Raw genomic sequence first — 27,673 nt, 5'->3', positions numbered from 1 at the left:
CCCTGCCCCCACAAGCCTCCTGTTGAGGAAAGAGAGGGCTCTCTCCTGACAGCTCTGCAGGCCACACTGGCTGGCTGGGCATCTCTTCTGGCCCTGCACTAACAGCACACTGCATCACTTGCCACAGCTGCACGTGGGCCTCGGTGCCTGGTGGACCGGAGCAGAAGCTCTACCTGCCATCCACTTCTTTCTCTTCCTCCGTCTTCCTCTAGTGCCTCCTCTTCTTCCACTTCTTCTTCCTGTTTCTTCCTCCTCTTCCCCCTCCAAGAGGGTCTTGGCAATCGCTAGCCTTTTTTATGCAAATTTTATAATGAGTTTGCCCACACACACTCACACAGGCGTGCACACACACACATGCGGGTGTCCCATAGATGCTCCCAGGCGCACAGCCACTGGTATTTAAACAGTGGTGTTACTGCATCTGTAGAACAGTTTGGGGAGGATGTAACCCTTGCAGTCTTGCTCCTCCAATGTGTAAACACTCATTTCTGTATTTACATGGCCTGTCTTCGACTCTTTTCAAATGTGTCTTGTGGTTTTCTACACAGAAGTTCTGCTCTTGTTTTTTTGGATGCATCCCTAACTTTCAGTTACTTTTGGATGCTTTTGTAAAAGCAAAATATAGACAAAATACACGTTGAATATGCAGAACACATTTTAAACACCAAGAATAAAACTCAAGGTCACTGAGACTACCTGAAGAGTGCTGCACACACAAATGGCAACAAAGATCACAGAAGTCATTCCATTCTCCTTAGTCCCCAGGAAATGCCAATGGACAGCACTTGGTATTGTGATGCCTCTGGTTTTATTTTTGTTAAGATTGCTTTAGGGGCTGGCGCCACAGCTCAATAGGCTAATCCTCTGCCTTGTGGCGCCAGCACACCAGATTCTGTCCCGGTTACCCCTCTTCCAGGCCAGCTCTCTGCTGTGGCCTGGGAGTGCAGTGGAGGATGGCCCAAGTGCTTGGGCCCTCACCCCATGGGAGACCAGGAGAAGCACCTGGCTCCTGCCATCAGATCAGCGCGGTGCGCTGGCCGCAGCGTGCTGGCTGCAGCAGCCATTGGAGGGTGAACCAACAGCAAAAGGAAGACCTTTCTCTCTGTCTCTCTCTCTCGCACTATCCACTCTGCCTGTCAAAAGTAAATTTAAAAAAACAAAACAAAACAAAAAACAGTGAATCTGTAAATGGCTTTGGGTAGTATGGACATTTTGATGGTGTTAATTCTTCCAGTTTGCAAACATGGAAGATTCTTCCATTTTTGTGTGTGTGTCTTCTTTTATTTATTTCTTTAATGCTTTATAATTTTCATAATAGAGATATTTCACCTTCTTGGTCAAATTTATTCCAAGGTATTTAAACTTTTTGTGGCTTTTGTGAATGGTACTGATCTTACAAATTCTTTCTCAGCAATGGCATTATCTGTGTATACAACGGCTATTGATTTTTGTGTGTCAATTTTGTATCATGCAACTTTACCAAAGTTTCTTATGTGTTCCAGTAGTCTTTTAGTCTTTTGGTTTCCATATATATAGGCTCATGTCACCTGCAAACAGAGATAATTTGACTTCCTCCTTTCTAATTTTTATCCCATTGATATCTTCTGGCTTAATGGCTCTGGTTGAAACTTGCAGAACTTTATTGAATGGCAATAGTGAGAGTAGACATCCTTGTCTGATTCTGAATCTTAGTAGAAATACTTCCAGCTTTTACCCATTCATACTGGCTATGGGTTTATCATACGGTACTTTGATTATATTAAGGAATGTTCTTTCTGTACCCAATTTGCTTAAGGGTTTTATCTTGAAAGGATGTTGAATTTTATCAAATGCTTCCTCTGCATTTATTTAGATAATCCTATGGTTTTAATGCTTCAATTTGTTATTGTGATATATCACATTTATTGATTTGTGTATGTTGAACCATCACTGCACACCAGGGATAAATCCCAGTTGGTCCAGGTGAATGATCTTTCTGATGTGTTGTGGATTCAATTAGCTAGTATTTTGTTGAGGATTTTGGCATCTATGTTCAGGGACCTTGGCCTGTAGTTCTCTTTCTTTGTTGTATCTCTCTCTGATTTTGGAATTAAGGTGATGCTGGGCTTATAGAAGGAGTTTGGGAGGAATAGTTCTGAATAATTTGAGAAGAATTGGAATTGGTTCTTCTTTAAAAGTCTGGTAGAATTCAGCAACGAAACCATCTGATCCTGGGCTTTTTTTTGTTGGGAGGGTCTTTACTACTGATTCAATCTCTGTATTGGTTATTGACCTATTTTCAATTTCTGTCTTCATGACTCAATTTTGGTAGATAGTAAGTGTCCAGAAATCAATTTTTTCCCCTGGATTTCCAATATGTTGGCATATAGCTGTTCATAGTCATTCCTGATGATTCTTTTTATCTCTGTGGTATCTGTTGTTACATATCCATTTTAATTTCTGATTTATTAATTTTGGGCCTCTCCCATTCCCCCCCTTTTTTTGTTAGTTGGGCCAATGGTGTATCAATTTTATTTTTTTTAAAAAAATTAACTCTTCATTTCACTGATCTTTTGTATCATTTTTTGGTTTCAATTTTGTTTATTCTCTAATTTTAATTATTTCTTTCCACCTACTAATTTTGGGTTTGGTTTATTCTTGTTTTTCTAGGTCCTTGAGATGCATTTTTAGGTTATTTATTTGATGCCTTTCCAATTTCTTGATGTAGACACTAATTGATATAAACTTCCCTCTTAACACTGCTTTTGCTTTGTCTCATAGGTTTTGATATAGTATATTGTGATCCTTATTAATTTCCAGGAATTTTTTTTTATTTCCCTTTAGATTTCTTCCATAATCCATTGTTCATTCAGGAGCATGTTGTTCAATCTCCATGTATTTGCATATTCTCTGGAGTTTTTTAAGTTGTTAATTTCCAGCATCATTCCATTGTGGTCAGAAGAGATACATGGTAGGATTTCAGTGTTTTTTAATTCATTGAGATTTGCTTAATGGCCTAGCAGATAGTCTGTCCTAGAAGGGTTCCGTGCCCTGATGAAAAGAATATGTATTCTTCAGCTTTGGGATGAAATGTTCTGTCCATTGGGTCTATAGTGTAGATTAGCTGTGTTTTTTCTTTGTTGATTATTTTCTGTCTAGTTTAGCTGTGCATTGATGAAAGTGGCATGTCAAAGTCCCCCATTATTATTGTACTGGAGTCTGTGTCTCCCTTGAGATCTGTTAACGTTGCTTTTAAATAGCCAGGCACTCTGATATTTGGTGCATATACATTTACTATAGTCACATCTTCCTGTTTAATTGATCCCTTAATAATTATATAATGCCCTTCATAGTCTCTTTTAGCAGTTTTTTTATGTTAAAGATTATTTCTTGTGATATCTGGATGGCTATTACCACTCACTTTTGTTTTCTACTAGCATTGAAGGACCCTAATCCCCGCTGGGTCCTTTAGATCGCGACCCCAGACTCAAAAATCCTCAGACCAGACGATGCAAATGCAAGAGGCGGCTTTATTTACGTTTTGCGCAAAACGGACCCCTCCCTCCTGAGAGAGTGAGGTACTGGACAAGGGTTACAGGCAGTATTTAAAGGCAAAAACCACAAAGTTATCTTAAGCAAGTGAATACAAAGGGGAAGGGGGTTTTTGTTTACAGTAATTTCACTTATCTTAGTATACAGCATTCCTGCTTATCTCAGTACACATCAGTTTTACTTATCTTAACCATTGCACAAGGGGGGTTTCCAAACTGCTATTCCCTGTTATCTGCTAAGTTGCAGTTTCCCAGAAACTAACTGACCTTTCTTGAAACTTCCTAGTTTTTTAGCAGGTAAATTTTCAGGAGTCCTTCAGCATGGGACATCTTTTTCCATCCTTTCACTTTCTGTCTGTGTGTTGGTGATGTGTGTTTCTTAGAGGCAAGAAATAGTAGATGGATCTTATTTTTTAGTTCATTCAGCAAGTCTGTATCTTTTATTTGGAGAATTCAGGCTGTATACATTTGAGGTTTTATAAAAAGTAATGACTTGGCCCTGCCATTTTTCCATAAATATTCCTATTCATTGCTTTGGATTTCCTTTGTATTTTTACTGGGAGATTTTCTGCCTTCACATTCTTTCATGATGATGACTGTCTGTGTTTCTAGTGTAGCACATCCTTTTTTTTTTTTTTTAAAGACTTATTTATTTATTTGAAAGTCAGAGTTATAAAGAGAGAGAAGGAGAGGCAGAGAAAGAGAGGTCTTCCATCTGCTGGTTCACTCCCCAATTGGCTGCAAAGGCTGGAGCTGCACCAAAGCCAGGAGCCAGGAGCTTCCTCTGGTCTTCCCACATGGGTGCAGGAGTCCAGGGACTTGGACTATCTTATATGGCTTTCCCAAGTCATTGCAGAGAGCTGCATCAGAAGTAGGGCAGCCAGGACTCAAACCGGTGCCCATAAGGGATGCCAGCACTGCAGGAGGTAGCTTTACCTGCTATGCCACAGCACCAGCCCCGTATAGCACATCCTTAAGCATCATTTATAAAGCTGAATGAGTGGTGACAAATTCTTTCAATTTCTGTTTGTTATGGAAAGTCTTTTTTTAGATTTATTTATTTATTTGAAAGAGTTACAAAGAGAGAGGAGAGGCAGAGAGAGAGAGAGAGAGAGAGAAGTCTTTCATCCGCTGGTTCACTCCCCAATTGGCTGCAATGGCCAGAGCTGTGCCTATCTGAAGCCAGGAGCCAGGAGCATCTTCGGGGTCTCCCACATGGGCGCAGGGGCCCAAGGACTTGCCATCCTCCACTGCTACCCCAGGCTACAGCAGAGAGCTGGATGGGAAGAGGGGCAGCCGGGACTAGAACCGGCGCCCATATGGGATGCCAGCACTTCAGGCCAGGGCGTTAACCCGCTGTGCCACAGTGCTGGCCCAATGGAAGATCTTTATTTCACCTTCATTTATAAATGAGAGATTTGCAGGATACTGTATTCTGGGTTGACAGTTTTTTTTTTTTTTTCTTTTAATACTTGGACTGTTTCTCTCCATTCTTTCCTAGCCTGTAGGGTTTTTGATGAGAAATCAGCTGTAAGTCTAATTAGAGATCCTTTGAAAGTAATCTGGTGTTTCTCTCATACACATTTTAGAATCTTTTCTTTATGCTTTACTGTTGAAAGTTTGACTACAATGTGTTATGGTGAAGATCTTTTCTGGTCATGTCTATAACGAGTTCTGTGTGCTTCCTGTACTTGGAAGTTTTCTGTTATTTCACTGAATAGGCCTTCCAATCCATCTCTCTTTCTATACCTTCAGGAACTCCCAAGAACCATATGTTGAGTCATTTGATTGTATCCCATAAATCTCAAATACTGTTTTTAATTTTTATAATTCTTTTTTTTTTTTTTTTTTGGTCTTCTGTCCCACCAAGTCTGTTGTTAAGGCATTCCACTGTGTTTTTTATTTGATATATTGAATTCTTCACTTCTAATATTTCAGTTTGATTTTTCTTCAGAATCTCTCACACAAAAATTTTTCATCCGTGTGATGTATTTCTTTAACTCATGAATTTGCTTCTCATTGCTTCTGAGTAATCCTATGATCATTCATTTTAATTCCTTTTCAGACATTTCATTAATCTCTTCATCTTTGTATTCTAATATGGAAGTGTTGTGTTCCTTTGAGGGGGTTGTGTTGTGTTCCTTGATCATATTTCTTGTGTTTCTACATTAATTTTTAGGCATGTGTGGAGCCACTTATTGATTTTCTCCGCTGATGGCTTTTATCTTTGAAATATGCCTGTGTGGGTTAGTGGAGTGTCTGCTGCTTAGGTGGATATTCAGAGGCCTGTGTGGGTGGGGCCAGGGAGCTCTGGTCACTGCTTGGGTACAGAAAGTCCAGGGTGACACCCATGTTGGGTGTGGTAGGTCTCCACTATTGTCAGCAGGGGAGAGAGTATATCTCATCAGTTTGTGTGAACACTGCCTCACCTCCTCACTGTGATCAATACCTAGAGAGAACCCACAGTGCTACATACCCCACCCACGCATTCACAAACACCACACAAAGGATCTGTGTGGTCCTCAGTGTGAGCACAGAGCCCTCTACAATGACCTACCCCAGGCACTCAGGGAAATCTGAGCCTCTGAAACCAGACATAGTATTTTCCCAGACACCCAGCTACACTCCACGCTCTATTGTGCAGTCACAGAATTCCCGCAGTTAAAGTGCTCAGGGCTCCCGTAGGCACAGGGAGCAGGGGACCACCACAGTCAGCTCTGTGAGGCTGCTGCATCCATGGAGAGAGCTGCAGCGTTCCCAGAGCCAGTTTCCTGTAGGTGTTCTGCCTTGGCAGTTGAAGCACAGGTGCCAGTGATAAAGGAGGGCAGGTTGGTGGGGGAGCACCTCACAAGCTTAAGTAAGTGCCCCACCCCCTGCCAACCCTCCACACCAGACCCAAAGTCAGTGGGGACCACAGATTTATCCCACAGATAAAATATCCTAGTCACATGTGCGGGAGCCATGGCAGCGTGTACTCTTCTTTTAAGAGAGTTAAGTGGGCACTCTGCCCCCTGCTAGTGCACCAGTCGGGACTCAAAGTCCACGTGGTCCGCAGGGTTCCCCCTCAGGTAATAGCAGACACAGGCTGCTGCCGTCTCCTCTCATTCCCTTTTAAGAAGCTGGTTGTCTCCTCCTGCTGTTGATTCTGGTACTGGTAGGAGCAGAACAGAGGAGCACTGCCAGACTTTGCCCTGCTGAGTCTGGCACTCACAGGAGGGGGAGAGGAAGAAGCAGGCAGCTTCTCTGCTCCAAGCCTGGCAGTTGCGCAGACTCTCGTCAGCGCCCCAGGCTGACGTAAAAGTCAGTGGGTGGCTGGAATTCCCTCTTAGCTACAACTGCGAGCAACGGGTGCGAGGTGACTTCTTCCTACCTTGGTGTGGTGAGATGGCGTCTCGCAGCTGACAGCTGGCTGTGCTGCATGGCTGGCTGACGTGGTGTATCTGTCTGCTCTCCTCCTGTCCTGTGGAGTCGTCTTTGTTTTTTCAGTTCTTTGCTGGGAATTCCCATCAGTCAGGTCCCTGGAAACGTGGTCCTCCCTTTGTTTGCATATCCCAGAGCAGCTGAAGTTAGTGTGGTTCCACCCTATTCAGCCATCTTGGATCTCACAGTACCTTGATAGTTCTAGAGTCTGCATGGTAAGTATATGTAGGTTTATTCTCATATTCTCTGTATTTTTGTGTGTGTTTGATATTTTTGTAATGAAAATTGGTACTCCAACAGTTGAGTGCTCTCAACTGTTCATAAGAAATTTAGTATAAGAATATAGGCTTTTTCTGAACTTGCTCTGTTTTCATTTCCCATTGTAGATTAGATGTAATGATGTGACAGCTTTGATGTTTACGATGACATTTTTGGTGATGATTTTTTTCTCTTCATAGCTGTGATTGTCGCGTTCCTTATTGGTCTGGCACTCATCATTGTAATGTCCTTTCTAAGGCTCTTGTTGAGGTAAGTTGTTAGGAAAAGACACCATTGAAGAAGGCAGCATGTAGAAGTAATTATCTATTTAGAAAGGATAGTTTTGACTCTTCAAATGAACATCATTCTGAGTAAATGAACGTCTCTGTATCTGCTGTGTCTTGGAGAAGCAATGCAGATGAAGACATGGTCTCTGACTTCAGGGAAGTAACAGCCAAGGTTCTAAGGCAATTTTGCCTTCTGTCATTCTGCATGGCTGAAAAATGAATCAAATGCTTGGGAAATTATGGTTTCCTAAAGAGTCTGACATTCTGGGTCTTACCTAGTAGAAGTTGCCTGTGATTTTTTTTAGTGTATTTATTTGAGGAGCACAGGAAGTGGGGGGGTTCACTCCCCAAATGCCTGGGCTGGGCTAGGTGAAGCTGGGAGCTGGCAACTCAGTCCAGGTTGGAACCATCACCCTGGCCTCCTAGGGTCTACATTAGCAGGAAGCTGCAATCTGGAATGGAATGGGGACTTCAACCCAGGCACTCCCAAAGGGAGATTAACCTCTGGGCCAAACACCTGCCCTTGGTCAGTCTTTTCATAAGATTCAGGTGTTAGTTCAGTGCATCAGGGTGATTCACTTTGGTACTTTTCATATGAGTGGGTGTATTACATCCCTTTTTAAAGTCGTTAATAGTCAAGATCAAGTACTTGCCAAGAGAAGAAATTCCCCTTGTTCTACTGTGGGACTGGAACTTCTCCCAGGCAATTGTGTCTCTTGTCAGCCTGGAGGCCAAATTCCTCCACCAGCAAAGCAGGAGTCCCTCATTCCCTGCCCGTGGATCACGGACTTTAAGTGCAGGACCTTCCTTTGCCTTTGTCCCCTCTGGACTAGGAGCTCCTTAGTCTGTCTTTGTCCGCATGACGTTGACAGTTTTGAGGAACACTGGCTCCATGTAGGCTCATGGATTGTCATCCATGAAAATCCCGGAAGTTAGGTTAGTCTGAAGCAGAAAAGAACCAGGGAAAGTAGAAAGACTAGAAGAAAAATCTCTCTCTCCTTTTTACTTGAAGAGCAAACATGTACAAGAGAGTTAAGTATTTTTTTGTCTTGCTTAGTTTTTTTAATTTTCAACTTCTGCTTTTTACTCTTCCTTAGATGTTCCTGTTTTAATATCTTTCATGTGACAATCACGTTGTCAGTGCTGAATAAACTAGAAATGGGAGTGATGAGAAAAAGAGAAATTGCAAATATAGGCCTTGGACATATTGATTGTGTTTGGATACAGATTTGAACAATTTAACTATGAAAAATTTATTAGGGAAGCTTAGCTGGCTACATGAGGATATTAAGAAATTGTTGCTAGGTTTACGATGAGGTAAAGAAATTATGATTATGTTTAGAAATGAAGATAGTCTGTATCTTTTAGAGGTCGGTAGTATTTATGTGTTTGTGTATGAAATGGCATGATTCCTCGGATTTTCTGTTAAATGATCATTCTAAGGCAGGGAGAGGGGCAGCAGGTGAGAGTAGAGGTGCAAGATTGGCCACACGTAGAGACTTGTGTGAGCTGAGTGATGCAGGTTCATTATACCAGTTTCTTTTTCTGTTGTTCAAGGTCAGGAAAAGGAGACAAAAATTCTATGCATTGAATCATGCAAATGTGGCAGGGTTGTTTGGTTTTTTAAGTTTTATTCATTGATTTCATTTGAAAGGGAGACAGAAGGAGAGAGAGAGAGATCAATCTTTTTTTTTTTTTTTTTTTTTTTTTTTGACAGGCAGAGTGGATAGTGAGAGAGAGAGACAGAGAGAAAGGTCTTCCTTTTTGCCGTTGGTTCACCCTCCGATGGCTGCTGTGGCCGGCGCATCTCGCTGATCCGAAGCCAGGAGCCAGGTGCTTCTCCTGGTCTCCCATGGGGTGCAGGGCCCAAGGACTTGGGCCATCCTCCACTGCCTTCCCAGGCCATAGCAGAGAGCTGGCCTGGAAGAGGGGCAACTGGGATAGAATCCGGCACCCCAACCGGGACTAGAACCCGGTGTGCCGGTGCCGCAAGGTGGAGGATTAACCTGTTAAACCACAGCGCTGGCCGAGAGATCAATCTTTCATCTACTGGTTCATTCCCCAAATGCCCATCACAGCCAGGGCTGGGCCAGGCCAAAGCCCCAGACCCAGAACTCAATCTGGGTCTCCTTACAGCGATACAGGGCCACTAGCACTTGGGCCATTACCTGCTGCCTCCCAGGGTGTGCACTACTAGTAGAAAGCTGGGTTGGAAGCAAGGTAGCCATGAGGTGCTGGCACTGTGACATAGCCGGTAAAGCTACCACCTGCAGTGCCAGCATCCCAGCTGCTCCATTTCTGATCCAGCTCTTTACTATGGCCTGGGATAGCAGTAGAAGATGGCTCAAGTCCTTGGACCCCTGCACCCACGTGGGAGACCTGGAAGAAGCTCCCGGCTCCTGGCTTCGGATTGGTTGCAGCCAACTGGAGAGTGAACAAGCAGATAGAAGACTTGCCTCTGCCCCTGCCTCTGCCTCTGCCCCTGCCCCTCCCTGCATCCCATATCGTGTGTTTCTTGAAAAAAAAAAAAAAAAAACCAGTTTATATATTGAAGAGACAGAGCAACACACACACACACGCACGCACACATACATATACACACAAATCTTGTATCCACTGGTTCAGCCCTCAAATGGTCACAACAGCCAGGGTTTGGCCCGGCTGCAGCCAAGAGCCAGGAGCTCCATCTCATCTTTCACTCGGGCGGGAAGGCTTCAATACTTCAGCCATCATTTCTGCCTCCAAGGAACATTAGCAGGACGCTGGGTCAGAAGCAGAGACAGAAGAGGGACTTGATCCCAGGCACTCTGACATGGGATGCTGGTATCCCAAGTGTCAGTCTAACCCAGTGGTTTCTTAACCTTGGTGCCTCAATGGCTGCCCCAAATGGACAAGCTTAATGTAAAACATGGAATTTTTTAAAAGATTTATTTATTTTATTTGAAAGCAAGAGTTATGGGGGGGGGGGTGTTATCTTGCATCAACACCGCAGTCCCCAACTGGCTGTAACAGCTGGAGCTGGGTCTATCCAAACCCAGGAGCCAGGAGCTTCTTCCAGGTCTCCCATGTGAGTGTCAGAGGCCCAAGCACTTGGGCCATCTTCTACTGCTTTCCCAGGCTCATTAGCAGGGAGTTGGATTGGAAGTGGAGCAGGCGGGAATTGAACCAGCACCCACGTGGGATGCTGGTGCTGAAGGTGGCAGCCCTACCTGCTAGACAACAGCACTGGCCCTGGGTGGTTTTGTTTTTGCCAAGCTAAAGGGTAATTTTTTTTTAAGATATTTATTTATTTATTTGAGAGGTTAGAGTTACAGACAGTGAGAGGGAGAGACAGAAAGGTCTTCCATCTGTTGGTTCACTCCCCAATGGCCGCAATGCAGAAGTTGCTCCCATCCGAAGCCAGGAGCCAGGTGCTTCTTCCCAGTCTCCCACGGAGGTGCAGGGACCCAAGGACTTGGGCCATCTTCTACTGCTTTCCCAGGCCATAGCAGAGAGCTGGATTGGAAGAGGAGCAGCCAGGACTAGAACCGGCACCCATATGGGATGCCAGCACTGCAGGTGGAGGATTAAACTACTGCACCATGGCACTTGCTCGAAGGATACTTTCTAAAATAATTTTTTACCAACTAGAAACTTTATTTTAAAGATAAACCAGTTGGCCGGCGTTGTGGCTTAACAGGCTAATCCTCCGCCTTGCGGCACCGGCACACCGGGTTCTAGTCCCGGTTGGGGCACCGGATTCTGTCCTGGTTGCCCCTCTTCCAGGCCAGCTCTCTGCTATGGCCCAGGAAGGCAGTGGAGGATGGCCCAAGTCCTTGGGCCCTGCACCCGCATGGGAGACCAGGAAGAAGCACCTGGTTCCTGGCTTCAGATCAGCGAGATGCACCAGCTGCAGCGGCCATTGGAGGGTGAACCAACGGCAAAAAGGAAGACCTTTCTCTCTCTCTCTCTCACTATCCACTCTGCCTGTCAAAAAAAAAAAAAAAAAACCAACAACAAAACAGTTAACATGTTTATCTTTTGTTAAACATGTATGTTTAATGACATCTGGATATCTTTTAGAATTGAATCAACCAGGGTCATTACTGTGGCATAGCAGGTAAAGCTGTCGTCTGCAGTGCCAGCATCACATATGGGCACCAGTTTGAGTGCTGGCTGCCCCACTTCCGGTCCAGCTCTCTGCTGTGGCCTGGGAAAGCAGTGGATGATGGTCCAAGTCCTTGGGCCCCTGTGTTCACGTGGGAGACCTGGAGAAGGCTCCTGGCTCCTGACTTTGGATTGGCGCAGCTCTGCCTGTTGCAGCCAATTGGGGAGTGAACCAACAGATGGAAGTCCTCTCTCTCTTTCTCTCTCTCTCTCTCTCTGCCTCTCCTTCTCTCTCTCTGTAACTCTGACTTTCAAATAAATAAATGAATCTTTAAAAAAAAGAATTAAATCAACCACGTAAATAAGGGAACAGGTGAGTGTTTGGCGCAGCAGGTACAGCAGCTGCCCGGGATGCCTACACCCATCACAGTGCTTGTGTTCAAGCCCTGGCTCTGCTCCCAGTTCCAGCTTCCTTCTGTGAGCAGCAGGTGTCAAGCACTAGAGGTCCCTCAGGCTGTCAGCTATTGCGGGTATTTTGGGAGGGAACCAGTGGATGGGATATTGATCTCTGTGTCTCTCTGCCTATTGAATAAATAAAGATAAACAAAACAAAATTTTTAAAAGCCCAATACATCAGCTGTCTGAATCTTTGCAGAGTTGCTTTCAAACTTTTCTCCATGTGTTGTACATGATTCTTATTTGGTTGCAATCAGGTACAGATTTTTTGTTTAATTTATCTTCATATTTCTTTGTGGAGACAGAACCCACATTCTTGTTATTTTCTTTTTTTATTTAAAAGATTTTATTTACTTATTTGAAAGGCAGAGTTACACAGAGAGAGAAGGAGCGGACAGATAGAGAGAGAGAGGTCTTCCATCCACTGGTTCACTCCCCAGTTGGCCACAATGGCCGGAGCTGCACCCATCTGAAGCCAGGAGCCAGGAGCTTCTTCCAGGTCTTCCCACCCAGGTGCAGGGACCCAAGGACCTGGGCCATCTTTCACTGCTTTCCCAGGCCATAGCAGAGAGCTGGATTGGAAGTGGAGCAGCCGGGTCTCGAACTGGTAGCCATATGGGATGCTGGCACTGCAGGCGGTGGCTTTACCAGCTATGCTACAGTGCTGGCCCCTTTTTCTTCTTCTTCTTTTTTTAAATATTTATTTATTTATTTGCAAGTCAGAATTACACAGAGAGAGAGAAGGAGAGGCAGAGAAAGAGAAAGGTCTTCCATCTGATGGTTCACTCTCCAATTGGCCACAACGGCCAAAGCTGTGCTGATCCGAAGCCAGGAGCTTCTTCTGGGTCTTTCACATGAGTGCAGAGGCCCAAGGACTTGGGCCATCTTCGACTGCTTTCCCAGGCCATAGCAGAGAGCTGGATCAGAAGAGGAGCAGCAGGACTAGAGCCGATGCCCATATGGGATGCTGGCTCTTTGGGCAAGGGTGTTAACCCACTGCACCACAGTGCTGGCCCCTCTCCTAGATTATTCTTATGTTGAATGAATTTGATTGTTTCCCTCTTTTTGCTATTTTAATTTTAATTAATTAATAAGACCAGAGGGAGCAGTTGTCTCATTTAACCTTCAAGTCCTTTAATGAAGCCCTGTCTTCATGCCTCTTTTACTGCTGAGGAAAATACACTGTAAGGATCGCACCTTGACAGGTTAAGAGCTTTGATTTCTATTTTTTGTTGTTAAGAAACTTGTTAAGTATTTAATTGCGTGGCTAATATAGAAAATGAGCCTGAAATTAATTTGCTTCACTGTGACATCCAATCATTTTGATGATTCCGTCACAGAAAATAAACCAACTGAGGGCAGGTGTTTGGGGCAGTGGTTAAGGTGATGTTGTGATACCTGCATTCCATGCTGGAGTGCCTGGGTCCGCTTCCCTGGGAAGCAGCAGGTGACCCCCATATGGGTGACCCGATAGAGTTTCTAGCTTCGGTGTCTGCCTGGCCTGCCCCCAGCTGTTTCAGGCATTTGGAAAGTGAACCAGCAGACAGGAGATCTCTTTCTGTCTCTCTACCTCTAAAGTAAATAACAAAGAAAAGAAATTAACTGATGTTCCTGTTTATTTACAGTTTGGATGACTTTAATAGTTGGATTTCTAAAGCCATACATTCTCGAGAAACTGATCGCCTCATCAATTCTGTGAGTCATTAGAATTCATCAGGTGTTCCCTGGGTGGTTTTCTAAATTTGGAATATACCATTTGCTATTAATAATTATTATTGTCTGGTTTAGCAAATCTTGTTTATACTGTGGAAGGCCGGGTGGTGGGTCTTGTGTTGGTATAAGGAGCACTCTTGTCTTCCGTGTCCCGTCTCTTTCTTCAGGGAGGTTGGAACTCTGGGCTACACGATGATATCTGATGTGGAAACGCCTTTCACTCTGCAGGCAGCACTGTTGCAGGGCCAGGATTCAAACAAAAGAACAGGAGACATCAGTATTGAGTATATAAATGCTGATGGCCTACTGGAATCGTTTAGTTATTTATATTAGCGACTTCACTCTCACTGTGGCTGTCTCTGCTTCTGTGAGTGCTCACATCGAAGCACTGAAATATAAACCAATGCTTTGCGTCATTTCTCAATGCGGCCACTGACAAGCTCAGCAAAAGACAAAAACAAAAACAAACAAAAAAACCCCACATAAAGTGGGAAACCAAAGCTCTAGATGAGACCTTTACAAAAACAAGTTAAAGTACTGTCTAGAAAGAAGTTTCTTAGGCTTGCACACTGTTAATAACTTTGTAAAAAATTATTTATTATTTGACAGAGCAGGGAGGGTGGGGGAGAGTGGAGATCTTCCATTGCTCATCCACTCTCCTAATGGCTGCAATAGCCAGGTCTGCATCAGGCTGAAGCCAGGAGCTGGAAATTCCATCCAGGTCTGCAGGCACCCAAGCACTTGGGTCATCTGCTGCTGCCTTCCCAGGTGTACTAGCAGGAAGCTGGATCAGAAGTAGAGCAGCTGGGACTCAAACTGGTGTTCTGATATGGGATGCTGGCATGGCAAGCAGTGGCTTAACCCAGGGTACCACCATGCCAGACCCTCTGTTGGTTTCTTCCTTAAAACATTGAGAAGTGAGATATACTCCTTAGCATCATGATTTGTCACTGCCTTCTCCCATTTTTCATAAAGGAACTGGGATCTCCAAGCCGGGCAGACCCTCTCAGTGGTGACCTCCAGCCAGAAACATGGCACCTGTCTGCCGCAAAACACCGCCTGCGCTGCGTGGACACGTTCAGGGGGTAGGTGGGGCCCCTTGTAACATGGTGGGTGGGCCCAGGTACCCCAGGTAGTCCTGGCGTTACAAAATTACACACAAACATGCTTTTGGTTTATTTATATTTATATGTCTTTTGCTTCTCAGGGTAGCAAGGATTTCTTAGATATGAAAATAAAGTCAGCAGCCCCCTCCCCTTACTTGAAAATGATCACGATAGCCAATACAGTGTGTATGTAGATAAGTGATAAGACAGCAGGTGCCGTCTGCTAAGTTGAGGTCATGTGCACTTGGGCAAGTGGCCATGCCTGGAGCTACAAACCGCACCAGGTCCTGTCAGTAGCTTAGAACTTTTTAAAAAAAATTTTTTTTTTAATTTATTTGAAAGACGGAGTTATAGAGAGAGGTAGAGCCAGAGAGAGAGAGAGAGGTCTTCCATCTGCTGGTTCACCCCCCAGTTGGCCTCAATGGCCGAGCTGAGCTGATCTGGAGCCAGGAGCCAGGAGCTTCTTCCAGGTCTCCCACATGGCTGCAAGGGCCTAAGCCCTTGGGCCATCTTCCTCTGCTTTCCCAGGCCATAGCAGAGAGCTGGATCGGAAGTGGAGCAGCTGGGACTTGAACCAGTGCCCATATGGGATGCCGGTGCTGCATGCCAGGGTTTAACCCGCTGAGCTACAGCGCCGGCCCCTAGTAGCTTAGAACTTTAAAGATGTGCTGACCTAGAAAGGAAACAGCAGCATGGGCCAGCCCCAGTGTCATCCTTCACTGCTGGCAGAACGACTTCAGACCTTCTTGATAGCAAACCGACAGTCAAGCTGTGAATTGTTTCTGTTTTGTAATTCTGATCGAAGAATGAAGGCCTGGCCCAAGCTCTGAACATAAAGTGTAAGCCTGTGTAACCAAAAATAAATACATAAGGGAGAGCTTCTGAAAGCTTGTGGGAAATGGCACGAAAAAGATACATTTATTTTGGTGCAAAAATTTTTGAAAGCCACACATACAAGTGGATACCAGGTTTTCCATTTCTACCCCTGAAACCTCCCAGGCGCCAGAGCACTGCATGCTGCTGGCAGAAATATCTAGAACCAGATGCGACAGGATGTTTCCCTTCTCTGAAATGCTCGGGACCAGAAATGTCTTGGACTTCAGATTCTTCTGGATTCTGGAATGTTGGCATATACATAATGAGATGTGTGGAGCTGGGACCTGAGTCTAAACTCAGAAACCATTTTTGTTTCATATACACCCTATACATTAGTCTTTTTTAAAAAAAAAATTATTTATTTATTTGAAAGGGAGAGAGAGAGAAGGAGAGAGAGAGAGAGAGACAAAGAAAGTCTTCCGTCCTCTGGTTTACTCCCCAAACGGCCCCAAATGGCTGGAACTGGGTTGATTCAAAGCCAGGAACCTCTTCCAGGTCTCCCACGTGGGTGCAGGGGCCCAAGGGCTTGGGCCATCCTCTACTGCTTTCCCAGGCCATAGCAGAGAGCTGGATTGGAAGTGGAGCATCCAGGACTCGAACCAGCACACATATGGGATGCCAGCACCACAGGCGGTGGCTTTACCTGCTATGCCACAGCGCTGGCCCCACGAATAGTCTTCAGCTGCGACTTGAGGCATGAGGTTATGTGTGGAATTTCCCACATTTTGAATTTTGGAGCATTCTACATTTTGGGTCTTCCGAGTAGGGATGCCCAACCTATAATAACAGTAGTGATGATAACAAAAACTGCTAGCAAATTATACATTTGTTCCTGGTGCCAGTTCCTACTCTAGCTTGTCTTAATTTATTTAACCTCTTAACAATCCCATGAGGTATAGACTTCAAATCTTCCCTTTTCACAGATGAGGAAACTGAGCCAGAGCTAAGTAGCTCGCCCGAGTCAGGGCCTAGGGATGGAAGCTGGGCTGGGTTCCAGAGGTGCCACAGATAGCCCCTGAGGCCCCGGGAGTGTCCCTCCTCAGCAGTCTGCTCGGCTAGCATCCAACAGTAGCATCTTTAGTCTGTTTTATTGTTTCCCTCTTGCATTCCTGTTAATGCCCCACATTTGGAGATAAGATATTCACAGGTAGACAGGAACCTGACATTTCTTAACCTGCCTGAATTGTGCCAATAGGGTACTTTGCTTCTCTGGTGGGTGAACATAGAATTAACTGATGGAAATCCTGCCCAAATCCTTAGGGCTGATAAAAGGACTCAAGATTTGAATTCTTGATGCTCTGACTCAAATGACGATGCAACTTTTACTACATTTCTTTAACGTGAGCAATCTAAATAATTAGTACAAAACTGAGTCATTGGAAATGTTTTTCAGATTTAAGTGTCGTGTAAATTAAAAAAAAAATTACTTATGTATTTATTTGAAAGAGACAGACTCATAGACAGAGATCGTCCATCTGTTGATTTACTCCCCAGTAAATCAAAGCTAGGAGCTCAACCCGGGTCTCCCATTGGGTGACAGGGACCCACGTACTTGAGCCATCACCTGCTGCCTCCCAGGGTGTGCATTAGCAAGGAGTTAAAATCGGGAGCGGCTCTGGGACGTGGACCCAGGTACTGCCATGTGGAGGGTGGGTGTCTTAACTACCGCACCAGAATGCTCACCGCTGGTGTGAGTTTTCTGAAGACACAGGTTGGGAGTGTTTTTGACAGAAGAGCTCTGTTGCAAGGTCCTCATCGTAGTGATCAGGAGGGCAGAGTTCCTTGCGCTTTCAGTCTCAGGACAGCCTGACTGCATGTCCGGCCGTGCGGCCGTTCCTCGTCACACCCACTCCCTGAAAGCAGTCTCTTTGTTGGCTCTACAGGATAGCGCTTGTGCTCATGGTCTTCGTTAACTACGGAGGAGGAAGATACTGGTACTTCAGGCATTCAAGCTGGAATGGTGAGACCTGGCCTCATGGCCGCCCTGCTGTACACTTACACCCAGAGAGCTGCAGGTCAGGACAGCGGCTCGGCAGCCCCGCCGGGAGCTCCACCAGGTGCCTCTGAGCCACAGAGCTCCTGCCCTATAGGTAGATAGTTCTGGGAGCCCTGTGGTATTGTCCTTCCTCTTGTGTTCTGGGCTGTATAATGCCGCACCGTGGTAACACGCAGACCACAAGATTTCTCCTGTGGGGCCGAGGGACTCAGCAGAAAACGTCAAGGATTTGGTTTAAAGGAGTCTTGTCATATCCACTTATAGCCCTCATATTCGTGAGGCCTCTGCCTTCCAACACAGGGCTGCCGTGGAGTTGGGATTGGCCTGGCTGTTTGATTTAAGAATAGATTTTTCTGAACAGCACTGACTCATGTGCTCGTAGTTTGGTTCTCCCTGCCAGTTACGTTCGGAGGAGATGCTGCAGGGTCACAAGGACGAGTTCCTGCAGGTGATCTCAGGGTGAGGTTGCTCTCCCATTCAGGAGACAGTGGAGTTCGTTCTAGACCCAGGAGGCCTTGGTACCTTGAGTTCTGTTCTTACTGACTGTGCTTGGCTGTTCTGCAGGACTGACTGTGGCTGACCTTGTATTCCCTTGGTGAGTTGGTGATCTCCGCTCATGTCCTTCCTCGAGTTGTCTCCAATCTTTTGTTTTTCAAACGATGCTGGAGTTTGTCTCTGAGACCAGCCTTGAGTCCTGGACCACAGGCCTGTGTTCTGCTGTTGAGAAGTCCTTCCAGAAGTTGTGTTACTGGATGGTTCTTACTCTTGGTATATGCTTATGCGTGTGTGTATGGTGATGTATGTAAGATGGGTGACACAATAAGGAACATGTTATTAGTGTAGATATGAGATGCCAAATACTAACATATGGTAAGACATCTTAAATTCTGAATGAGTAGTTAAGTTCCACTAATGTTGAAAATACAATAAAGATTTTCTGGGGCTGGCACTATGGCGTAGCAGGTAAAGCTGCCACCTGTAGTGCCAGCATCCCATATGGGCACCGGTTTGAGTTCTGGCTGTTCCACTTCCAATCTAACTCCCTGCTGTGGCCTGGGAAAGCAGTACAAGATGGTCCCAGTGCTTGGTCCCCTGCGCCTGCGTGGGAGACCTGGAGGAAGCTCCTGGTTCCTGGCTTTGGATGGCCCAGCTGCAGCCGTTGCAGCCAATTAGGGGATGAACCAGCAGAAGGAAGACTTATCTCTCTCTGCCTCTGCCTTTCTGTAACTCTGCCTTTCAAATAATAAATACATCTTTTAAAAAATCATATTTCCTAAAAGGAATACAGAAGTATAGTGTCAGAGAACAGGATAAATACGTAGTAGACCATGATAGTGATAAATTAAAATTTAAAATAGTAATGTAATAGAGTAACCAAGCTCTGTCTCTGATGGTTCATGGGTTCTGTTTTCTTTTTTAAAGATTGATTTATTTATTTACTTGAGAGGCAGAATTACAGAGAGAGGGAGAGACAAAAAGAGTTCTTCCATCCCCTGGATCACTTCCCAAATGACTGCAATGGCCAAGCTGGGCCAATCTGAAGCCAGGAGCTTCTTCAACGTCTCCCACATGGGTGTAGGGATCCAAGCACTTGGGCCATCTTCCATTGCCTTCCGAGGCCATCAGCAAGGAGCTGGATTGGAAGAGGAGCAGCTGGGACTGGAACCAGCGCCCATATGGGAGGCGCCACAGTCTAAGGCTTAACCTGCTCATGGGTTCTTACTCTTGTCACGGGACACTTGCTGTATGTTCTGGGAATTGTAGCCTTGCTATGTTGCTTTAAGCAGCCTTGCTCCATTGAAGGTAGTGCCAGGAGATGTCTCATGTCTGTACCCTTGTGTTTCATCATGGGACTTTTGGGGAGTCTACTTTTTAGAGATGGATTTGGATAGGGGAGTACTAATGTGCCTGAAAGCCTGGTGACTGTTCATGTGTATCCTCTGTGAGGTTCCCTGCAGAGAGCTTCTGGTACTTGAGCTTCTGAATTTGACTCAGTTGGCCCTAAGCAAGGAAGCCAGGGGACACCCAGCAAGCAGTGCAGCTAGGGTAGACTCTCATCTCACTGCCCCCTAGCCACATAATTGGGAGAAATTAGTACTCTGCCTTTTCTTTTAAAGATAGCAATTTAGCGCAGCAAAAGAAAGAAAAACAAAAATACATGTGAATCAAAGAAGCGGAGAGAAAAGAAATCTAGCTCTCTTTTTCTTCCAGGAGTGGGTGTGAAGGTAGCAGCGGCTGCAGCGCTGTGTTTATTTCTTCAGTACCTCCAGGGCCTGCTAGGGAGTGTCTGGTGACCGGCACCACGGCATCTTCCTGCTTTCTGTCTGACAACAGGAGAGCATTTGCTGACGTCATTTCTGTAACTGGCCACCTTAAACAAATCGGATGTTGCTTTTCTCACGTAGTAGCTTATAAAGCCTGAGAGACATGTACACAGACGTTGCAAAGGGCCTATTCGTAACAGCTGGGTTGTGTTTTAGGTTTGTCTTTATTATGGGCTCTTCGATTTTCCTGTCAATGATGTCTGCACTGCAGCGGGGATGTTCAAAACTCAGATTGCTGGGGAAAATTGCGTGGAGAAGCTTCCTGCTGACCATGATAGGAATTGTCGTTGTGAACCCCAATTATTGTCTTGGTCCACGTGAGTATTTTTTCTCCTTTGTTAGTATACATTCAGGAAATGTGAAAAAGTGCCTGTCATAATTAGAAGGAAATCTAATTCCTCCATATGATACTTGTGTAGATTTGAGTGGCATTATTATTATTGTTAATATTATTATTATTATTATCTTGGAATTTTTTGCCTGGGAGGGGGAGCCTGTGACACCACTCAATCCCTTTTGTCGTACAAAAGGGAAGGCTGAGGCCAAGAGAGTTGGAATATGAGGGATGTTCGAAAAGTTCATGGAAAATGTGTGCTGTGGAAAAAACTATGCATGGATTTCTCTTTTTTTAAGATTTATTTATTTATATGAAAGGCAGAGTTACAGAGAGGCAGAGGCAGAGAGAGAGAGGTCTTTCATCTGCTGGTTCACTTCCCAAATGGCCGCAATGGCTGGAGCTGCACCAATACGAAGCCAGGAGCCAGAAGCTTCTTCCAGGTCTCCCACGTGGGTGCAGGGGCCCAAGGACTTGGGTCATCTTCTACTGCCTTCCCAGGCCATAGCAGAGAGCTGGATTGGAAGTGGAGCAGCTGGGACTCGAACTGGTGCCCATATGGGATGCCAGTGCTGCAGACCAGGGCTTTAACCCGCTGTGCTATAGTGCAAACATTGTTTGCACCAAAATAAACTTAACTTTTAATCTCATTTTTTCACAAACTTTTTGAAGTATTCTCATGTGTTCTCTATATCCTCTAAGTGCCATGAGGGACAGAGACCAGGCCAGGTCACCTTGTTCTCAGGCCCTGTCTTCCTGCCATTTAGGTTTCATCAACTTGACATCTTGTGGCAGCCTAGGAATCTACCTACGTCATTTCTTGTGTGCAACAGGGTTGCTGGGAAGGACAACTGCTTTGCTGTCAGTTCGTGGTATGCAGTGAGATGCGTGCTGTGTGCTTTGTGCCCGTATCATGCTTGAGGGGGTAGTCACATGCTGTCACTAGTGAAAGAGGACCCTGGGCTAGTGCCGTGGCTCACTTGGATAATCCTCCTCCTGCAGCGCTGGCATCCCATATGGGCACCAGGTTCTAGTCCCTGTTGCTCCTCTTCTAGTCCAGCTCTCTGCTGTGGCCCGGGAAGGCAGTGGAGGATGGCCCAAGTGGTTGAGCCCCTGCACTTACATGGGAGACCAGGAAGAAGCACCTGGCTCCTGGCTTCGGATTGGCGCAGCGCCAGTTGTTAGTGGCCATTTGGGGGATGAACCAACGGAAGGAAGACCTTTCTCTCTGTCTCTCTCTCTCATTGTCTGAATCTCTACCTGTCAAATAAATAAAAGAAAGAGGACCCCGACATCTAGACAGTAGCCAGATGAAACCCTGAGGCGGCAAGCACTGTTACTGAGAGACAGCCGGCTCTAGGAGGAGGTGGAAGCCTCTTCCAGTAGACTTGGGGCAGGCATTGTGGCTCAGCAGGTTCAGCTGCTGCCTGGGGCACCCACATCCCATGTCAGAGCGCCTGAGTCCCACCTCTGCTTCTGATTCAGCTTCCTGCAAATGTGAACCAAGGTAGTTAGCAGGTGGTGGCTCAAATGCTTGGGATCCTGCCACACATGTGGGAAGACCCACAGAGTTCTGCACTCCTGGCTTCAGCCTGGCCCTAAAATGGCTATTGTTGGAATTTGGGGGTGTGAACCAGCAAATTAAAGCTCTCTCTCAGAAAGTTCCAACGTGGGAAGCAGTCCACATAGCAGACTCAGAATGGCAAGGTCCCTCATCATCCTATTGAGTGGGATTGTCGTGGGCTTGAGCCATGTCTCTTGATCGTATGTATGTCATCCCCAAGAGCTTAAAAAATACATATTTAGGTGTAACATAAGGGTCCTCAAAACATTTGTGAAAAACACATACTATGTTGGCCGGCGCCGCGGCTCACTAGGCTAATCCTCTACCTGCCGCGCCAGCACTCTGGGTTCTAGTCTCGGTTGGAGCGCTGGTTCTGTCCCGGTTGCTCCTTTTCCAGTCCAGCTCTCTGCTATGGCCTGGGAAGGCAGTGGAGGATGGCCCAAGTGCTTGGGCCCTGCACCCGCATGGGAGACCAGGAGGAAGCACCTGGCTCCTGGCTTCGGATTGGCGCAGTGTGCCAGCCTTCGCGGCCATTTGGGGGGTGAACCAATGGAAGGAAGACCTTTTTTTTTTTTTTAATTTTTTTTTTTAATTTTTGACAGAGAGAGTGGACAGTGAGAGAGAGACAGAGAGAAAGGTCTTCCTTTTGCCGTTGGTTCACCCTCCAGTGGCTGCCGCGGTAGGTGCGCTGCGGCCGGCGCACTGCGCTGATCTGATGGCAGGAGCCAGGTGCTTATCCTAGTCTCCCATGGGGTGCAGGGCCCAAGCACTTGGGCCATCCTCCACTGCACTCCCTGGCCACAGCAGAGAGCTGGCCTGGAAGAGGGGCAACTGGGATAGAATCCGGCGCCTCGACCGGGACTAGAACCCGGTGTGCCGGCGCCGCAAGGCAGAGGATTAGCTTAGTGAGCTGCGGCGCTGGCCCAGGAAGACCTTTCTCTCTGTCTCTCTCTAACTCTAACTCTGCCTGTCCAAAAAAAAAAAAAAAAAAAAGCATACTATGCAACAACTGTGCCAGGATATCAAACTAATGGTGATATAATGAATGTGTCTTTTAATTCCATTTTTCCATGAACTTTTGAAGTATCTCCATATCAGTAAGGCTATCCCCTTTGATAAAAAACTGATGCTATGGGATGAGATGAGTAGTGTGGCCCCCGCTGTACCTAACTTGTGTGTTCTGCAGTGTCTTGGGATAAGGTGCGAATTCCTGGTGTCCTGCAGCGCTTGGGAGTGACTTACTTTGTGGTGGCTGTGTTGGAGCTCCTCTTTGCTAAACCTGTGCCTGAAAACTGGGTCTTGGTGAGAAACTCTGTTTTTAAAATTCAGAGGGGGACACAAAGCACTATATAATTTTTATTTTATTTCTTTTTTTCCCCCAGAAGCCTTTTATTTAAAGAATACAAACCTCATGCATTTCAGAATTACAACTTTAGGTACATGGTGATTCTCCCCACCGTACCCAACCTCCTATCCCCACTCCCTCCCCTCTTCCTCCACCCTCTCCTATTCCCATTCTTATTTTATATACATATGATTAACTCTGTGTTAAGAGTTCAACATATAGTATGGAGAAAAAAAATTGTCCTCAACAGTGAGACAAGGGCTACTCAAAGTCATTGTTCTCAAAGTGTCAATTTCACTTCTATAGATTGCCTTTTAGGTGCTCTGTTAGCTATCACAGGTCAAGGAGGACATATGGTATTTGTCCTTTTAGGACTGGCTTATCTCACTAAGTATGATGTGTTTCAGTTTCATCCATTTTGTTGCAAATGACCAGATTTCATTTTTTTAAATACGGTGTAGTATTCCATAGTGTACATATCCCATAATTTCTTTGTCCAGTCTTCAGTTGACAGGCCTTTGGGTTGATTCCGTATCTTAGCTACTGTGACTTGAGCTGCAGTAAACATGGGTGTGCAGATCACTCTTTGATGTTCTGGTTTCATTTCCATTGAGTAAATTCCCAGGAGTGGGATGGCTGGATCATATGGCAGGCCTATATTCAGATTTCTGAGGTATTTCTAAAATGTCTTCCACAGTGGCTTTACCAGTTTCCATTTCCACCAACAGTAGATTAGGATACCTTTTCCCCTACATCCTTGCCAGCATTTGTTGTTTGTTGATTTCTGTATGAAAGCCATTCTAACGGGGATGAGGTGAGACCTCATTGTGGTTTTGATTTGTATTTCCCTGATGGCTAGAGATCTTGAGCATTTCTTTATGTGTCTGTTGGCCATTTGGCTTTCAGCATTGGAAAAATGCCTAATCAAGTCTTCTGCCCATTGTTTTTATAAATTTTTTTAAAAAGTTTAAATCCATCCATACATAAGATCTTCATAAAGTTCAATACGTAGTACAAAAAAATGATGGAATGATGGTGTTCAAAAATACATGAAATATAATGCTGCTTGCAAATGCATAGTATGAGAAAATTATTCATGGCTTTGGAAATTTTTTTTGCACCAAAATAAACTTACCCTTTTTTTTTGTGCATGCATTCCTCACTTTAAAATAAAAACATTTATTAATATGAAAGACAGAGTTACAGAGAGAGATATGTTCCATCTGCTGGATCACTCCCCAGATGACTCTGAAGAGATTTTTTGAGGTTTCCGGGTGCTGTTTCATGGGTCAGGCCATGGTCCCTTTGTCTTGCTGAATAGAATTCCACATATCAGATACACCACATTTTGTTGATCCATTCCTCAGCTGGTGGACATTTGACTTGCTTTCTACTTTTTGACTATTGTGAATAATACCACTGTGTATGTTTGTGTACAGATTTTTTTTTTTTTTGACAGGCAGAGTTAGACGGTGAGAGAGAGACAGAGAGAAAGGTCTTCCTTCCGTTGGTTCACCCCCAAAATGGCCGCCACGGCCAGCACGCTGCCCCGATCCAAAGCCAGGAGCCAGGTGCCTCTTCCTGGTCTCCCATGTGGGTGCAGGGCCCAAGCACTTGGGCCATCCTCCACTGCACTCCCGGGCCACAGCACAGAGCTGGACTGGAAGAGGAGCAACCGGGACAGAATCCGGCGCCCCAACTGGGACAAGAACCCAGAGTGCTGGCGCGGCAGGTAGAGGATTAGCCTAGTGAGCTGTGGCACCAACCTGTGTACAAATTTTTGTGTGAACATGTTTTGAGTTTCTTTGGGTATAGACGTAGCACTATCCACTGATTTCCTTTAAATTAATATTCGGCTCTCATGTTTCAGATGACACAGTACATATTGGTCACATTGATTTCACGCACACAAGTCTTCGTCTGCCTGTGCTGTTAAAACACTGAGCCTGGGTAATTTACAAAGAGCAGAAGTGCATTCCTGTTCTGGAGGCGGGGTGGTCCCGGGGCAGGAGCTGGCAGGTTGGCTTCATGAGGCTCTGTCCCTGCTTCCAAGATGGCGGCCTGAACTGTGCATCTTCTGGAGTTGACACACGGTGTGTCCTCACGTGGTGGCAGGCAGAGGGCGGAGACTCAACTTGCTGCCACAAGCCTTATTAAAAACACATTGGGCCAGCGCCATAGCTCAAGAGGCTAATCCTCCGCCTGCGGTGCCGGCACACCAGTGCTAGTCCTGGTCGGGGTGCCGGATTCTGTTCTGGATTCTGTCACTATCCACTGATTTCCTTTAAATTAATATTCAGCTCTCATGTTTCAGGTGACACAGTGCATATTGAGTAAATTTTTATATTACTACCGAAAGGGCCAAGAAAAGCATCATTGGGTGTTTTCCAGTTACAGATAGCTGTTTTTTGGCTGCATTGTCTTCATTTAGTCCCTAAGTGCTGGTATTCTTTTCCACCCCTCACTCAGGAGAGCAGCTGCACTTGTCTTCGAGACGTCACGTCCAGCTGGCCCCAGTGGCTTCTCATTCTGTTGCTAGAAAGCATCTGGCTGGGCTTGTCCTTCTTCTTGCCTGTTCCTGGGTGCCCCACGTAAGTGACTCCTTGCAGGTCTGCCCTTTTTGTATGTCATTTTCTGCCAAATCCGCAGCTTGGGACTTAGAGCTTTCACATTTCTGAAGTCAGAAGAATTCTCTCAATTCGCCTTTAAGGCACACTTTGGTGTTGTTTCAGGGTCATTTTGAACAGAAATTGGGCTTCCGTCAAGTCCAAAGGGAGGTGATGAGAGTGCATGGGGCCCAGGGCTGTTTTAGGCGTGCACACGTTTGAGTCTCTTGAACTGGACTCTGTAAATAGCACTAGCCTCGTCCCTCTGAGGTCTTACCATTTACGTGCCTTTTCCGCTTTCCTAGTGGTTATCTTGGTCCTGGTGGCATCGGAGACTGGGGGAAGTATCCAAATTGTACTGGAGGAGCTGCAGGCTACATCGACCGCGTGCTCCTGGGAGATGATCACCTGTACAAGCATCCTTCTTCTACTGTGAGTGACAGTGGCATTACATGGATCCGGAAGCTTAGGATCTTCAAAGTTTAATGACATGATAGGAACTACATTTTCTCTGAAAAGTCGGGAAACCTTGTGACTTTCATGTTCGTTGTGTGGCAGCAGGTGTGAAATGAGTAGCATGTGCGTTTCTAGATGTCTCCTGCTTGGCATCCCCGGCAGCAGACTGTGCCGAGACAGGAAGTTTATCAGGGATCCTGGCTGGCAAGCAGGACTGGGCAGGGGGAGGAGGTAACTGCGGGGCAGGCCCAGCAAGGGCCCTGCTAACCTCACGGTGAGCTAGGGTGACACTTCAGAGTCGTTCCGAATTGGGCGAGGGATGGAGCTTTTTCTGTTCCTGGGTGGATAGGCACTGCCCACAGTAAAGGGTGACTCCTGGAGAGGCAGCTTTGTTTAATCGAGGAAAGTCCCGAAAAGAATCTTGGCTGAGAGCTTTTGGCCATGAATACTTGGCAGCTTGAGGTTCCAGGTGGCCAACTACACCACTGCAGTGTGTATTTCCAAAGTCCCACAATCCCTACATCATGTATGCATGTTTTGTCTGCTTTAAAGATGTATTTGAAAGGGAGAGTAAAAGAGAGGGAAGCAGGCAGAGACAGATCTTCCATCCTCTAGTTCACTCCCCAAATGGCTGCGATTGCAGGGACTGGGCCAGGCTAAGAACCTAGAGCTCCACGCAGGTCTTTGGCATGAGTGGCAGGGATTCAGGACTTGGACCATCTTTCTCCACTTTCACAGACACATAAGCAGGGAGCTGGATTGGAAGCAGAGCAGCCCCAGCTCGATCTGGCATTCCAGTATAGGATGCTGGTGTTGTAAGTGGTGGCTTAACCTGTTGTGTCAAAATGCTGGCCCCTGCATCATATATTTATAATAAAAAATACAAATTTATAAGTGTGTGCTTATTTATTAAGAGGCTGAGAGAGAGAGAGAGAGAGAAGCAGAAAGACAGAGATGTCCTGTATCTTGGTTCACTCCCCAAATGCTCTCAGTGCTTGCAGTAGTCAGACCTAAGCCAGAAGTTGAAAACTTCTTACACATGAGTGGCAGAGACTTGAGCCGCTGACTCCTGCTTCCCAAGGTCCACATTAACATGAAACTTGAATTGGAAGTGCAGTTGGAACTCAAATCCAGGCATTCCAATATGGGTTACAGGTACCTTAACCAGCATTTTAACCACTAGGCCAAACACCCACCCCATGAATGTATATTTGTTGGTGTTTTTTGCCTTAAAACAAGACAGAAAGCTGTTGATGCACAATAGGGTTGACCAGAAAGAAAAACTGAAAATTATGATGGCATTTTGCATTGCATTT

The 27,673-nt window shown here is 45.7% G+C and overlaps 1 protein-coding gene across 1 annotated transcript in view; it reads left to right on the top strand.

Annotated features, from left to right (window-relative positions):
• The window catches only part of HGSNAT (heparan-alpha-glucosaminide N-acetyltransferase), a 51,513-nt gene that overhangs the window by 14,051 nt on the left and 9,789 nt on the right, over window positions 1-27,673 (top strand). Inside the window, exons 5-13 of the mRNA XM_062213792.1 lie at window positions 7,409-7,478; window positions 13,663-13,732; window positions 14,726-14,835; window positions 17,616-17,692; window positions 18,293-18,323; window positions 20,209-20,369; window positions 23,137-23,252; window positions 25,765-25,886; window positions 26,207-26,333. Of these exons, the coding sequence (XP_062069776.1) occupies window positions 7,409-7,478; window positions 13,663-13,732; window positions 14,726-14,835; window positions 17,616-17,692; window positions 18,293-18,323; window positions 20,209-20,369; window positions 23,137-23,252; window positions 25,765-25,886; window positions 26,207-26,333 (884 nt within the window). The remainder of the gene's footprint in view (window positions 1-7,408; window positions 7,479-13,662; window positions 13,733-14,725; window positions 14,836-17,615; window positions 17,693-18,292; window positions 18,324-20,208; window positions 20,370-23,136; window positions 23,253-25,764; window positions 25,887-26,206; window positions 26,334-27,673) is intronic.

Source organism: Lepus europaeus, chromosome 16 (genome assembly GCF_033115175.1).
Source record: "Lepus europaeus isolate LE1 chromosome 16, mLepTim1.pri, whole genome shotgun sequence".
NCBI classification, from domain to species: domain Eukaryota; kingdom Metazoa; phylum Chordata; class Mammalia; order Lagomorpha; family Leporidae; genus Lepus; species Lepus europaeus.
The sequence above is the reverse complement of the archived record's forward strand: the minus strand, read 5'-3'. Positions and strand labels throughout refer to the sequence as shown.